Source organism: Bos taurus, chromosome 16 (genome assembly GCF_002263795.3).
Source record: "Bos taurus isolate L1 Dominette 01449 registration number 42190680 breed Hereford chromosome 16, ARS-UCD2.0, whole genome shotgun sequence".
NCBI classification, from domain to species: domain Eukaryota; kingdom Metazoa; phylum Chordata; class Mammalia; order Artiodactyla; family Bovidae; genus Bos; species Bos taurus.
This window is the reverse complement of record NC_037343.1, coordinates 30,715,624-30,730,754: the sequence shown is the minus strand read 5'-3', so window position 1 is coordinate 30,730,754 and position 15,131 is coordinate 30,715,624. Positions and strand designations below refer to the sequence as shown.

Below are 15,131 nucleotides of genomic sequence, written 5' to 3'. Positions count from 1 at the left end.
TTTAGAAAATAATGAAACCTTCCTCAAATTGTTTTCAGCTTTCTAACTTAATGCAACAGTTTCCCCCAAAGTTTTTTTTTTTCTTTCTTTCTTTCTTTTTGAAAAACTTTTTAGATAGCAGCTGTCCAGAAGTCCCTGGGAAGGAAATGCTTTACGCAGTTAATAGTGTCTGAAGATCCAAAGGAAAGAGGAGCTACAGCCAAAGAGCTGGGTATGTTTTTAAATTAGAAGTAGACATTAAAAATGCCTGCCTCATATAATATTTTACAAGTATTACATCTGAGTTGCTGTGAAGGAGCTTTTCTGCGCATACTGCTCCTAGACAAATAGCAAAGCAAGGTTTTTTTTTTTTTAACATCGTATAATCCTATTTTTAGATATCCAGTAGTAGAAATTATAAAATCTAAATTCTTATAAAAACATAAAATTGTTTCATGTTTTCAGTAGGTGGTTATATGTATCTAAGAGAATATGACAAGACTGCAAATAAGCTGTGAAAGCGAATTGGTTTTAGTGCATTCAGGCATTCTTTTCTGTATAAAAACCAACAATTTTTTTACAAACTTTACCAGAAATTTTTTTCTGTAAATCTAGATATTATCAAGATAAGCTCTGTATCTTGATAGCGTATCTATAGTAATTTATTCTCTTCCTTTTTTGTTGGCTAACGTGGTATACTTTAATTTATATATATATATTTCTAAAGCATTATAGTTATGTTTTATATCACTGTCTTATATCAAAAGTTAAGAGTTTTAGAAATTTGTTTTCTTATAGTAATAATGTATGTTCATTATAAAAACTTTAGAAACTAAAGATAGATTTTTTAAAATGTGTTTTAGAGTATTTGTTTTTCCATGTATATGATTTTAGTACTACTTTATATTTCTGGGCCTGAAAACTCTGATATTAAACAGGCAGCATCATGTGTCTTAACTGAGTTGCCTGAAAAGATAAAATGATGATGATGATGCCTTCAATTTCACTTGCCTTTTTCTCTTTTAAGTTTTTTCCCCTCAGATCTTTACTTTATCCCCTCTTTTCTTATGTGGCAAATTTGGGTTGCCTTAGGTCAATCCTACTATATTCTATTCTTCCTGTCTCTTTTTTCTGGTCATTTTTATGTTGGAAATCAGAATATAATGAGCTTCATAAACATCCTATGGGAAAACATCACAAAGTAGTCACCTAGTTTGGGTGTGAATATGTCTCTGTGTTGTGCACATTGGGAAGAAGGCTGTTCTAAGTTTGAGTCTGACACTGCCCAGCAATAGCTCGGCACTACTTCCAGCTTAGCCTCTGCCGCAGGATGAGTGGCACAGACAGGGAAACTGAGATACCACACATAAGCCACTTGGTGCTTTGACTCACAACCAGAACCTGTGTCTTCTGGTTTCTAACTGAATTGCAGCAGACTTCTGCTAAGGAAGTTGTGTGGATTATCAGATTCCACAGTGCAGACATTTCATTAATAACCATTTTATGGGAAGGGTGTGAACTAAATTCTAGAGAAAGAAATCTTGCCAAGTCTGATAAAATAGTATCTTTTAAAGAAAAATGTCAAATCTCTCATAGTCTACTCAGACAGGTTATTCTATGAATAAATACAGAGAAATGTAAGAAAGAATATGAAAAAATAGAAATATGAAAATATTACTTTAAATGATTTTTTTAACTTTACATAATTGTATTAGTTTTGCCAAATATCAAAATGAATCCGTTGTTTTACCCCGTATTCCTTGTTTCTAATATCTTATGTGTTCTACAGTGTAGAGTTTTGCTTTTCTTTCTTTATATATGTCTTGGTCTTAAGCTCCTTGTATAATAAGTAACTTGCTTTTCTCTGTGTGTGGTTGTTTCTGGTATCAAACTTGTCTGGTTTGAATCCTCTCTACCACTTAAATTTGTGTGACCTTAAGAGACTTCCCCTGGCAATCCAGTGTTAAGACTCTGCACTCCCAATGCAGGGGCACAGGTTTAATATCTGGTTGAGGAGCTCAGATCCTGCATGCCACATGGCGTGGCCAAAAGAAAACATTTGTGTGACCATAGACAAGTTGCTTAATTTTTTTCTATCCCTCCCTTTGCTCAGCTCCAAATGTGGGTTATTTTTACCTCATAGGATCTTTATGAGGATTAAGTTAGTAATTTCATTAAGGTTTAGAACAGTACCTGGCACAAGGTAAGAAATCTACGTGCTGACTGCTCTCATTACCCTTCCTCCACCACTTCCTCCCATGTTATCACCACCCGCTATGGCTAGTATTCCATTAATGTTCTCTATGTGTTATTCATTGCTGCTGCTGCTAAGTCGCTTCAGTCGTGTCCGACTCTGTGTGACCCCAAAGACGGCAGCCCACCAGGCTCCCCTGTCCCTGTGATTCTCCAGGCAAGAACACTGGAGTGGGTTGCCATTTCCTTCTCCAACGCATGAAAGTGAAAAGTGAAAGTGAAGTCCCTCAGTCGCGTCCAACTCCTACTTTTCTAATTAATCTACCATGATTAAAGTCTCCAAGTTATTTACATATTACTTTATGTTTTCAGCATACTTTTATGTATATTATTTCATCTTTTCCTCTTAACAACCGATTTAAGGTAGGCTAAGTCATTTTAAGAACCTCAGGGAAGGTAAGTGACTTATCCAAACTAATTAGAACTAATTAGAACACAAAGTTAAAACCCTGTTTTCTGGCCTTGAAGCCCATGTATTTTTATTATATTTTAATTCATTTTTATTAAGTAGTATTTATGAAAATATGTTACATATATACATTATAACAATGTATTAAAAAAATGAAGACCTGTGAACCTTATACCCAACAGAGGGACTAGATTATTGTCAGTCCTCCTGTTAAAACTGCCTTTGTGTTCCTTTCTATCCCATCACCTGCTTCACTCCCCTGCCCCAAGGTAGTCATTGTCCTGAGTTCTCCATTTATCATTCCCTTCCCACTTTTTAATCAACTTTATTGAAGTACAGTTTCCATGCAATAAAATGTACCCATTTTAAGTGTACAAATTGATGAGTTTTGGCAGTTGTGTACACTCATGTAACTACTACCCCAGTCAGACTATGAATCATTTTTATCACTCCAAAATCTTTCTCCCAATTTTCTTATACTTAGTCCTTCCCACCTCTAGTCCCAGGCAATCCAGTGCTTCCTGTTATTATCAATAGGTTTTCCTTGTTTTAGAATGTAATAGAAATAGAATTGCTCAGCATACTTTCTTCTGAGAGTTACCCTTATGACTAAATGTACCATTAATACATTCTTTTTTGTTGCTGAGTAGTATTCCATTTTTAACTTTACACAATTCATTTATTCACATAATTGTTGATAGACATTTGAGTAATTTCCAAGTTGGAGATATCATGAATAAAACTGATAGGAAGTTGTTTGTTTTTTGTAGATATGTTTTCAGTTCTCTTGGGTAAAGAACTGAAAGTAGAATCAGAGTCATATGGAATGTACATGTTTAACTTTGTAAGAAACTGTCAAAATAGTTCTACAATGCTGTTGTCCCATTTTATACCCTGCCAGCAATATATGAAAATTTCAATTGCTCCAAATCCTTGCTGACATTTAATATTGTCAGTCTTTTTTTTTTTTTAAGTCATTTTAGTAGTTATAAATGTCATTATGGTTTTTAACCTGTTTTTCCCTGAGGACCAAGTGTATACATTTTTAGTTTTGCATTAATCTCTGTAGAAGATGTACTCATTTATACTATTATCAATATTTCAGACTTAATGAAGGCACATTTTTTCATCAATCTGCCAAAATAAATATTAACATTGAAAATTTCTTTTTCAAGCCTGATATCACTCAAATGTTTTTACCTGATGATAATTAGTAAGATATTGAGAAAGTATAAGAAACATGTTAATTCATGAATGCTTTAGTCTCATCCATAAATAACATAGGGAATTTTTCCCTAAAGAGAATTCATGGCAGAATGAGAGTTGCGAGAGTAACTCAAAGGCATGTGCGTTTGTAGAGCACATGTTAGAACTTAGATTAAGTCTAACTTCTCATTTGAGAACTACCTCTTTAATTTGGTATTATTAAGTATGTCATACATTTGACTATTATTCCATTGTTATTTCATCAGAGTAGAATTTTTTTTTTTAGTGTGTCTTAAGTCAATGCAATAGGGATTAGTAGACTTACCTTACTAGATCTTTGGGCTCAAGAAAGAAAGTTAACAGAAATTCATGTTAGTATTAACAGAAACATTAGCAATAAGTTTATACTGTGATACCTGCTTATAGAAAATTCAAAATATATTTTTGGTTAAACATAGTGGATCAACCATTTACTTCTACTTTTTTTTTTTAATACTATTGTAATGTCACAAAGGGATCCTTAAAGTCAGAAAGCAAGAAGGACAGAATTGGCAAGGAACCAACCAGCAGCAGATATGACATCCAGAAAATGTTGGAAGCTGGAAAGCAGATGGATGGGTGGCAACTGGCTTAACATACCATGCATGCTCAGTCGCTCAGTTGTGTCTTTGCAACTCCATGGTTTGTAGCCCACCAGGTTCTTCTGTCCATGAGATTCTCCAGGCAAGAATACCGGAGTGGGTTACCATTACCTTCTTCAGGAGATCTTCCCCACCCAGAGATAAGAACCTGCATCTCCTGCATTGGAAATGGATTCTTTACCACTGAGCCACCTGGGAACCCCAACTTAACATACCAGAGAAAGCCGAAAACTAAGTGTCTACAGGGAAAAGGTTGATTTCTGCCTGAGAGGGTTTGGGAATTGGAAGCACAGAGAGTACTTCTAAATTTAAGTTAAAAAGCTGTGTAGGAAACATTTAGACCTTGATATCCCCTCTCTACCAAATAGGAAGCCCTACTGGAAGCTAGACATAATACAGCAGTGTCTTCAAAATTGTGAGAGAAAAGGATTTCTAACCTAGAAAACTTTACCCAACCAAAGTTTTAGTCAGTGGTGAAGGAGTAAAGACTTTAAGATTGAATAATCTTAAAAAGTTTACCTTCCATGTACGTTTTCTTAGGAAGTGTCCTTAAAATAAGAGAAAATAAACAAAGAGGAAGACCTGGGATTCAGAGAAAACAAAGTTTCCAAAATAGAGCCAAAATGAATTCCTAGGATCATTGGGAAAAGAAATTCCAGGACAATACCTGTGTAGCAAGCCTGGAAAGGAGTTCCAGGTCAGGGACTCAAGAAGAATATGTTTTAAAACTGAAAGATTATCTGTTGTTACATATACCATAGTTGTCCATCTGTCAGAGTTCAAAGATGCATAGATTAAAATTATTTTTAACAGAGTAATGAGGCAGTTATCAACACAAAAGAAAACAGCATAAATGAGAAAGAAAAATGCAGTCTGGGTATCTTGTGAATAATACTTACAAAGCCATAGTACTGTAAACTTTAAATATTGATTTGCCCCAGATTTATGTTGAATTGTAATGGGAGCTAGAGGGGAAAGAAAACATCACTGTGGGGGCAAAGAATCTAAAGAACCATGAGAACTAACTCTCTTCCTTAGTAGGAAGTTAGTAAGTGGTCTCTAAAACTGAAAAGTCAATAGATAACAATGGAAGTCTTCTCTAGAAATGGAGGGTAAATATGAGCAGAAACAGCTAAAGGAATTGAAAAGAAGCTGCCCCTAGAGAGCAGGAATCAGACAGATGGAAGACTAAGGCAGAAGACTGTTTTGCATTACCAGTAAAGACAGGTTTTTAAGCTTTTCTCCAAAAGCATAATTTGATACAACAAATTATAAAATAGCATATGTCTTGTTTGATTTGGAGACTGAATATGTATTAAAAACATCATTTATACTTTATATGGCATCACACATAAATTACAGCTACTGTCTTGATCTAGTCTGAAATTTTTGCCCTTTACATCTTAAATTACTAAATTTTTTATATTTTATATTATTTCTAATAGTGGAATGAAGCAACTGTTCTCAGGCTAGTATTTTATAAATAATACATTGTACCAATGATAGTCTTTATTACACACCACTTACGTGCTATCTTGCTTCATTAGGAACTACTTAAATTGATTGTGTTTCATCTGGTAACTACAGTCAGCCACTTCGCTTTCTGGTTGTATTGTTACCGAGTCCAAGGTCACTCTGCTTACCGCATGACAAGCCAGTACATCAGAGATGAGGTGTTGGAGGCAAGGAATACAACTTTATTCAAAAAGCTGGCAGACCAAGAAGATGGCAGATTATTTCTCAAAATAACCGTCTTATGGGAGCCTGGATATTAGGTTCTTTTATAGAACAGAGAGGGGAAGGAGGTGAGGAAGTAAAGTAAAAAGGTCCTAAGTCTTGCAGAAATCTCCTGAAATAACCAGTCTTGTGGAAGGGTTATGTTAATTTCTTTTCTGCAGCCTTTCACAGGTGAGCAGGGTCAGAATGTCTGTCTGTGAGCTGATCAAAGGTACTCTAATTTAACAGTCAGTTTGGAGGGGCAGGGTTCCCTGTGGCAGGCCATTGTATCTGCTTCCAGTGGTAGACAGTGATTATAATAACAAAAGCATAAAAAGCAAAGGTTAAAGTAAAAGAAACAGATCCAACATAAAGTCAGAATTTGCTCTTCCCTGTTACAGTGGAATGCCATCTCAGGCTGATTCCCTCCCTAACTTTTCAGTAACTTACAGCTATTAAATACTTTCATTTTGATTCTTTATGACTTAGTCCTATTCTGTTCCAAATTTAACACTTAAATCTCATTTTATTCAAAGCTCTTCTCTGTCCACCAGCTCTGCAAGGGCTGGGCGCGTGGTCTGTTCCCTTTTGAGCTATCTAGATCAGTGCATAGGCCTGAATCTAGTCCATAGGGACGTTGGTGGCGCCAGCAGGACCAAGTGCGGAGGAGCTTACTTCCAAGTCACTTTCCTGGACATTTGTGGTCCTTCAGGTAACTGACCTTCAGCTTGAGACAGCATACCCATTCCTCTGATGTGAGGGCCTCTCTGCCATGTGTTTATGCTCTTTACTCTTTGAATTCTATGGATGTGTTTGGAGGGCTGTCTTCTGAACCTTTGGGTACTGGGAACCTAGGGAGGAGAGCTTGGATCCCTTTGCAGCTGGCTGGGGCCCTCCTTGCTCTGACCTCCCCCATCTTAACAGAGAGGCAGACCAGCAAGCTCAGTGGTGAAGCTGACAACCTAATGGGGATTAAAATGGTTTTTTGCAGTCTTCCCAATTTTGAGTGATTCTTTGTTGTTCTTCAACGCTCAGTCATGTCCGACTCTTTGCTACTCCTTGGACTGCAGCTGGCTTCCCTGTCCTTCACCATCTCGTGGAGCTTTACAATCTCCCCAAGTGATTCTTTGGAGTAGGACAAAAGAAAGAATGCTGTATTCTCCCCAAAAGAGACCTCTTTTTCCTTGTCCTCTCCTCATCTGACTTTGACTTAAGGCATTGGGAGAGGTAATACGAACTCAGCAGTACAGAGCTGAGGTTGCCAGTTTCTTTCCCTGATTCTCTGAAATCAGAAGATGGCATTTAAGTCCTGCCTTTTCTTTGTTACGGTATGTGCCACCATTGCTAATTGGTAATTATTGAAGTACCGATACATGAAAAGGTATAATCATCACTATATTGCATCCTTGATTTTAACCTTTGGCCCATCGTGTATTATTTAATTTACATCATTTTTAAATAATATATGATAAAAGAAAAAGTTAAAATTTCTGTGATAGTTGTTCACTTGCTGAGTCCGACTCCTTGCAACCCCATGAAGTGCAGCATGCCAGGAGTTAGGAATGCTTGATCGACCGAAAGGGCTTCCCAGGTGCACTAGTGGTAAAGAACCCACCTGCCAGTGCAGGAGACGTAGGTCCAATCCCCGGGTCGGGAACATCCCCTAGCAAAGGGCGTGGCCACGCACTCCAGTGTTCGTGCCTGGAGAATCCAATGGACAGAGGAGCCTGGCAGGCTGCAGCCCATAGATCACAGTCAGTGACTTCTTGACTTAGCTGAAGTGAAAGTGACTAAAGTGACGTAGCACAGTCAACCAAAAGCTGAATCATGAACAAGCTTCTCTGATCTACTAATTTATATATGCATTCAGTATTATTTTGTGAAAGTTTTTAATGGTTTAATTTTAAATCAAAGGGAAGTATTTTACATTGATTTTATTTAAAATAGAAATTGAAAGAAATATCAAAATTCCAAACCCATTTCTGCCTGGTACCAAGACTTATGCCTTGCTTTTTACCACTGCCTGTTACTACTTCCCCTTGAGAAGTTACAAGTAATTTTCTAATACATTAATTAAGGATGCTATTATTAAGGATGCTTAAATAAATTTAAACAGATTTATGTTCTTTAGGGGCTTCCCTGGAAGCTCAGCTGGTAAAGAATCCACCTGCAATTCAGGAGATCCTGGTTTGATTCCTGTGTCAGAAATAGCCCTAGAGAAGGGATAGGCTACCCACTCCGGTATTATTGGGCTTCCCTGGTGGCTCAGATGGTAAAGAATCCGCCTGCAATGTGGGAGACCTGGTTTCAATCCCTGGATTGGGAAGATCCCCTGGAGAAGGGCATGGCAACCCACTTCAGTATTATTACCTGGAGAATCCCCATGGACAGAGGAGCCTGGTGGGCTGCAGTCCATGGAGTCACAGAGAGTCAGACATAACTGAGTGACTAAGCACAGCACAGCATGTTCCTTAATTAGCCTTAAAAGATCAGAACCAGTATTGTTTTTCTTACAATATGACACAGTATATTTCATAAACATAATGAAAATAATTCTCCCACACTTTAAAATATTTGTTTAAATAGATGCAGCTAATCAAGTTTAGAATATCTTTTAAACCTTTGAAAAATGACTTTTTTTTTTCAATTATAATGAAGACTAAGCAATATATTCTTGTTCTTAACATGTTTTTGAATAATCTCTGTTAATTTTTATATCTAAAGGATTACTTACTAAATGTTTAGAGTATTTCCTCTACTTAGAGATGCTATAATCCAACAGGTTGAATTTCCATTTCAGAGGTGCAGAGCATTACTGTGTCCCACGTACAATTCATGTCCTTTCTCTTCCCTTCTGTGCAAAGTGCCGTGTTGAATCTTAAAACCACTTGTTTTTCTTCATCTTCAGAGAGTGAAATTTGTCTTGGCATGGAATCAGGAAAAGAAAGCCAACATAAAGAAGAGACCCTGGAGAGCAGTCCCTGCTGTAATGAGATGGTCAGGCAGGCAGATCCCCGGAGCCTCCCGGTAACTGCAAGGAAGGGCCACACGGAGGAGCCACTCTGCAGCTCTGAAGCCACGCAGGAGCTCCACGCCCAGCCCTCGGAGTCGGCAGGGAGCAGGTCCAGCCCCCACTCCTCAGGGAATGCTCCTGAGGATGACAGCCGCTTGCAGCTGGCTCAGACAGAGGCCTGCCAAGACGTGGCCGAAACAGAGCGCATTGCTAAGAACCCTAAGGTTTCCAGCCAGTCAGTGACAGAGCCATTGATTTTACCAGGCTCTGACCATATACCTCCTGCATTGATTTCTGAGGGTAAATACTCACAAAGAAAGGAACTCCGGTTGCCACTCCGGGATGCTTCTGAGGCGTTGCCCACAGACCAACTTGAGAACAATGAATTAAATGAGCTGCAGCAACCTGATCTCACAGAGCGTGATGGAAAATCACCACAGGGGCAGGCTGACTCAGAGGGTTCTGAGAGTGTACTTTGTGAAAATAATCCAGTGTCTGATTTAAGTACAGTGCTTCCAGAGGTGTATATGGCCCCAGAGGAACAGGGAGATAAGGAAGAACAAGTCAGTAAAGAGACAGACGACTATTTGAACAGCCTTTTAGGAGGATGCTTAAAAGATACTGAAGATTCCCTCTCATACGAAGATAACCAAGAGGAAGACTCTGATTTCCTTCAAGATCTTTCTCCTGAAGAAGCATCCTATAGCCTACAGGAGAACCTGCCTTCTGATGAAAGCTGTCTCTCTCTCGATGATCTTGCAAAAAGGATAGAGATCGCAGAGGTAAATTTGAGATTTAATATAAATATAATTTTAAAAGTGAAATTTGAAAGCACATGTATGTTAAGTATTGCCTTGCTTTTGTGAATTTTTCTCTGGCCTCAAACATGACAGGGAAATTTAGTTAGCATAAACTTTGACTCACTATGTATAGTCATGATGTTTATACCTCAGGTAATTATATTGCATGCCTCCAGTAAGTATTATATACACCATTTTTCGTATTTTTACGATTTTCATTCGGCAGGCCTGGGAATTATGAACAAGACAAGATTAGTTACATTCTTGTAAGGAAATCTTACGTTTCTTGTCATACATCTAGAAGATAAAATACTACTGTTTCTTCTTAATACTAATATATTTTGAAATTCTTTAAAACAGTATAACAATGAATGAAACATTTTAAAATACAGTAAGAGTTGGAAATACTGACTGGATTTATCAGCTCTAGGTTTGAACAAACTAAATATTCCTTGACTAAGTCCAATTTTACAAATAATTCAAAGTTTTAAAGTTTCTCTAAATAGTAATTAAGCTAATCAAAACCAAAAAAGAGGGCAGGAGAGAATATTCAAAGTGACCAAATCCTTTGTTTGAAAATACAGTTTTTTAAAGTTCAGGCCGGGGCAGCGGGTACCATACCAAAACTACAGCACCTCTGAAAGGCAGCCTGACCTAGTAGAAAGAGCGATGTGTGACCACCTTAGTTCAAATACTGGCTCAGCCTTCAAATACTGACTTCAAATACTGTTACCAGCCTTATGGAGCTACCATCTAATTCTGTTTATTTCTCTGAGAATTAGGATGCTAACTACTTTTCTTCTTGTCTCATCTTATATTTTTTTCTAAGTAACCTTTTAATTTAATTTGTATCTGTTGTTTTCTGATTCTGCATTATCACTGAAATAAAAAACCATCAAGTAGAAGATGGAAATGTAGCCAAGCCAAAGTAGATAACAGAATACATATGGAAATGAAACTCTGTGAGAGCTTTCTAAGATAATTACTGTCATGTTACTAGCTTGCTTTCTTGCAGTTTATAGTCAACTCTCTATCAACTATGATTTTAAAAATTTTTTTCTTCACAAAATAGATAAAATAGTCATTCTTTTTAACTAGATCTTTTTATTGCCATTGACAGTCAACCCTCCATAAACTGACTTTTCTTCTTAATTTTTTTCCTGAAAATTGTTTAGTAGTGCTTAATGAGTGCAGAGTTTCTGTTGGGGTGATGAAAATTTTAGAAATAGATATTGGTGGTGGTTATACCACATGAATATAATTTCACCTAAAAATGGTTAAAATGGCAATGTTATATGTGTGTGTGTGTGTGTGTGTATATATAATTTTTGTATCATAATTTTTAAGAATAGTAAAAAAAAAAAAAGATTTTAAATAGATCTAATAGTATAACACTGGACCCAGAACTCCTTTCTCTTTATTTTCATCAGACTTCAGGTACAGGGAATTATCAAAGCAAAGTCACAACCATATCCAAATCTAGGTTTAATACCAGAACTTTACTACTGTCTAACTGCTTCTTTTCAAGAATCAAGCTGACTTGTTGTATGGTCTAGTTTTACTTTTTTAAATATAAACTGCGGAGAAGGACAGAGAGCTCCTGTTGAGTCTCCCTGCCTTAAGAGAGACTCCTGTTGAGTCTCTCCTCCCCATTTATGGTGGGGAATTACTGTTGAATTAACACTGTACTACAACTAAATGGAATAGTCCTTCCTAAAACCCATAATGTCAGCTTTTCCTAGGTTTCCTCCATGGAGATTATGCTATGTACATCTTAAAATCATCCTTCCTGTGAAATTACTTTTTTTTTTTTCCAGTATATCTTTGGTATATTTTTCCATTTTTTTAACTTTTACTCTTTTATATATTTATATTAAAGGTCTCTTATACAATTATGTAAAGTTTAAAAATAAAATAAAATTAAAAAAAAATTAAATAAAAAAATAAAGGTCTCTTATAAGCAGCATTTTTTTTTTTTTTACTCAAGAAAAACATTTATTATTCTCGTGTTTTGACATGTTCTATAGATTCTTCTGGATTTTTTTTTTTTAATTTTCCTTTTTTTTTTTTTACTGATTCTTTCTGCGCCCCCACCTCCCTCCCCCCACCACCCCATTGTAGTTGTCAGTTTCATTGGCACTATGAAATCTAATTAAGCTTTTGAGCTTTTTTTTTTCTCAGTCATGTTTTTTATTGTTGTTATAAACCTCTGCCTCTACGTTGGCCTTTTGCATTGCACGATGGTCCCCTTTCCTAAAAGTCTATTAGTCTGTTAAATTGTACTGTTTTTAAAACCCCAGAAGCTGCATATGACTGACAAAGCTAGTTTACTTTTCTATGATAATGCTAAACAGACTGTTTCTGACTGTTTCTGAATACTGCTTCTCCATCCTAAAAAATATACTTTAATAAAATCTGCCTAACTGTGTCAGGAAAAGTTTTTAAACTTTGAAACTGAAAATCAGTGTGCTTACTGTTTCCTTAGTGCCTTAAGAATGAAGTTTTGAGCTAAGTAAAATGTTCAGGTAATAGGGGGTTTGCTTTTAAGCGCAAACTTCTTTTTAATCCAAACACTGTTTATTTCATGCTTTCAATGAAATTGCATTCAGGATGTCTTCCATGTGTCAGGTGATGAAGATACAGTGAGGAATTAGATGAAGTTCGTGGCATTTGAGGGGCTGTCTGCTGCCACACTTGTCCATACTTTTGTGAACAGGATACAGAACATAATTTCTTAATAACTAAATAATATTCATGGATGTTTTTCCTGCCCTCAGGAGCCACTGAGGCTCCTAGCCTGTGTTCCTCCACATAACTGTGCTCTCCTTGTGAGTCCTTCTCTCCCAAATTCATCATTTCTTGCCAGTGACTCCGCCCCTCACAGATCGCCTTACAGCCTGTCACACTTTCTACCACTTTGTTTATGGTAGAATATAATGGTATGTTCTCTCATTGCCATATCTCTCTCTGCCTTCATTCTCTTGCCATTTCTGCATTGCTCAGCCTTGACTTCAGTGGAGCTTGGCCCTGATAGCCATTACCAGCACAGTGGAAGTGTTTGTTGTTTTTTTTAAACATCGTTATTTCATTAAGATGAGATAATTTATACAAAATCTCATAGAGAACTAAAAACATGTACAGTAATTTAATTCATTAATAAAGAAATATGCATAAATGAAACTTTTCTAGGTTTGGGAAATGTTTTCAAAGCCAGAATAATTTTGCTAAGTAAAATAATAGCTTAGTATCCGAAGCATTGCTGTTCTTTCTTACGTAAAAAAAGAACCTAGAACCTGACACACTGTCATCAAACGTATCATATCTACTATTTTTTTTAATCTTTAAAAAAAAAATTGTTTTTAATGGAAGGATAATTGCTTTACAGTATTGTGTTGATTTCTACCAAACATCAACATGAAATCAGCCATAGGTTTACCCATGTCCCCTCCCACTTGAACATCCCTTCCACCTCCCTCCCCATTCTACCCCTCTCTACTGTTTTCAAAAAGCATCAAAAATATTTATGTTCATTTCATAGATTCGTAAGAAAAAAGTTCATCACGTGTGGAGTGTCTGTACGTTAGAGCAATTCACTCACTTATCCCCTCATTCAGTGATTTTTATGTAACTTGAGTGCCATGACATTACAGATGCAGTGATTAAAAATTCAGAGAAGGATGCTATATGTGTGAAGCCTCAGTCTAACAGTTGTCTGACTGCAGGTGCTACCTGTTTACTGAATTTGACTATCCTAGTTTTTAGAAAAAGATGAAATTTTTTCTCAATACCCATAATACCCTGACATTTTAATGTCAGAATGCAAACTCCTCTTACCCAGCAACCTGGTAATGCTAACACATCATTGACTTGCTTTGTTCTGGAACCTGGGAGGATTGCATTATCGTCTCTTTAAACTCTTTAGCTGTTCCTAACATCAGAACCTTAGGAGGAAATATGCTATACAAGTTCAAGGAGGCATCAGGATCCAGCCTCATACTGCTATTGATAATAAAAGTCCACTCAGCCCATAGTAGGCTGCTACATATGTGGAGAAGAGGGAGTTGTTTTGTTTTCTAAATAAGTATCACATCAAGTATTGGATAAATTTTTACAAAAGTTAATCTATTCACATTGAAAATAATCATAGTATGTAATTCAGAGATCCCTTTATGAGCAGATTTTGGCAACATGATATGCCATATGAAAGTAAACCATTCATTTTTCATTTAACATATGTATGTGTAATCTGTTGGCAGAGATGTCATATGTTCAGAAAACTAAAGGCTTCAGATTCAAGCGATTTTTGTTTTTAGAAATAATATCATAATTTCTTTACTCCTTTACTACTGCTTGGGTCTTTAAAAAAACTTTTAATCTGAAAGAGGGCAACACATGTTCCTTGTCCTGTGTCTATATCGGCAGCATTACTTAGCTTTAGGTCTACCTGTCTCACGGGAACCAAAATAGGGAAGGACATAACCTAGAACTTTCTGATGGGGAGGAAGGTAACAACCCAGAATTGGTGTTGAGTTTGTCTCCAGAGAAACTAATCTAAGTGACTTCTGTGCAGTAGTCATCTCTGTCTCTTGGGTGGGATTGGGGATTAAGTTACATTAAGTAACCACTGTGGGATTCCCTTACCAATGTAAGATGCAAGGCTAGGATCAAGCAGCAGGATTTTAGGAAATCATATAATTAGCTCTTCCGTGGATCTCAGACAAAGGAGAATCTTAGAAACAGCAATCACGGTGTTTTTTTGAATGACTATTTTAAGAGGAGCAAGTTACAAATGGTTGCTCAAACTCCTGCTACTGCTGTAGCTTCCTCCAGCTACTATTTGGGCCCCCTGGATCAGATATCCTCAATATGAGGATTAGGAGAATATGTTGCCTTACCAATTTAGGGACAACGCCCCAGTCAGCTTGGAAGTAGTTATGGAACGAGAACGATGCCCCTTTTCCCTAGGCAACATAATTCTCCTAAAAAAAAAGGGGGGAATGAGAGAGTCAGTTCCTAGGCAGGTTGATAGGGAGTCTAGGGGTCCCCAAGGAGAGAGGGATCTGGAATTCTCAAGGAGGAAGAAAGGACAAACTTTTTTTCTTTCTCCACATTCC

At 36.9% G+C, this 15,131-nt stretch overlaps 1 protein-coding gene across 4 annotated transcripts in view; it reads left to right on the top strand.

Annotated features, from left to right (window-relative positions):
- Nucleotides 1–15,131, top strand: part of CNST (consortin, connexin sorting protein) — a 98,272-nt gene that overhangs the window by 71,379 nt on the left and 11,762 nt on the right. For all 4 annotated transcript variants that reach the window (XM_005216835.5, XM_015475049.3, XM_005216836.5 and 1 more), the window contains 2 exons: nt 115–211; nt 9,113–9,999. In XM_005216835.5, coding sequence (XP_005216892.1) covers nt 115–211; nt 9,113–9,999 — 984 coding nt within the window. The remainder of the gene's footprint in view (nt 1–114; nt 212–9,112; nt 10,000–15,131) is intronic.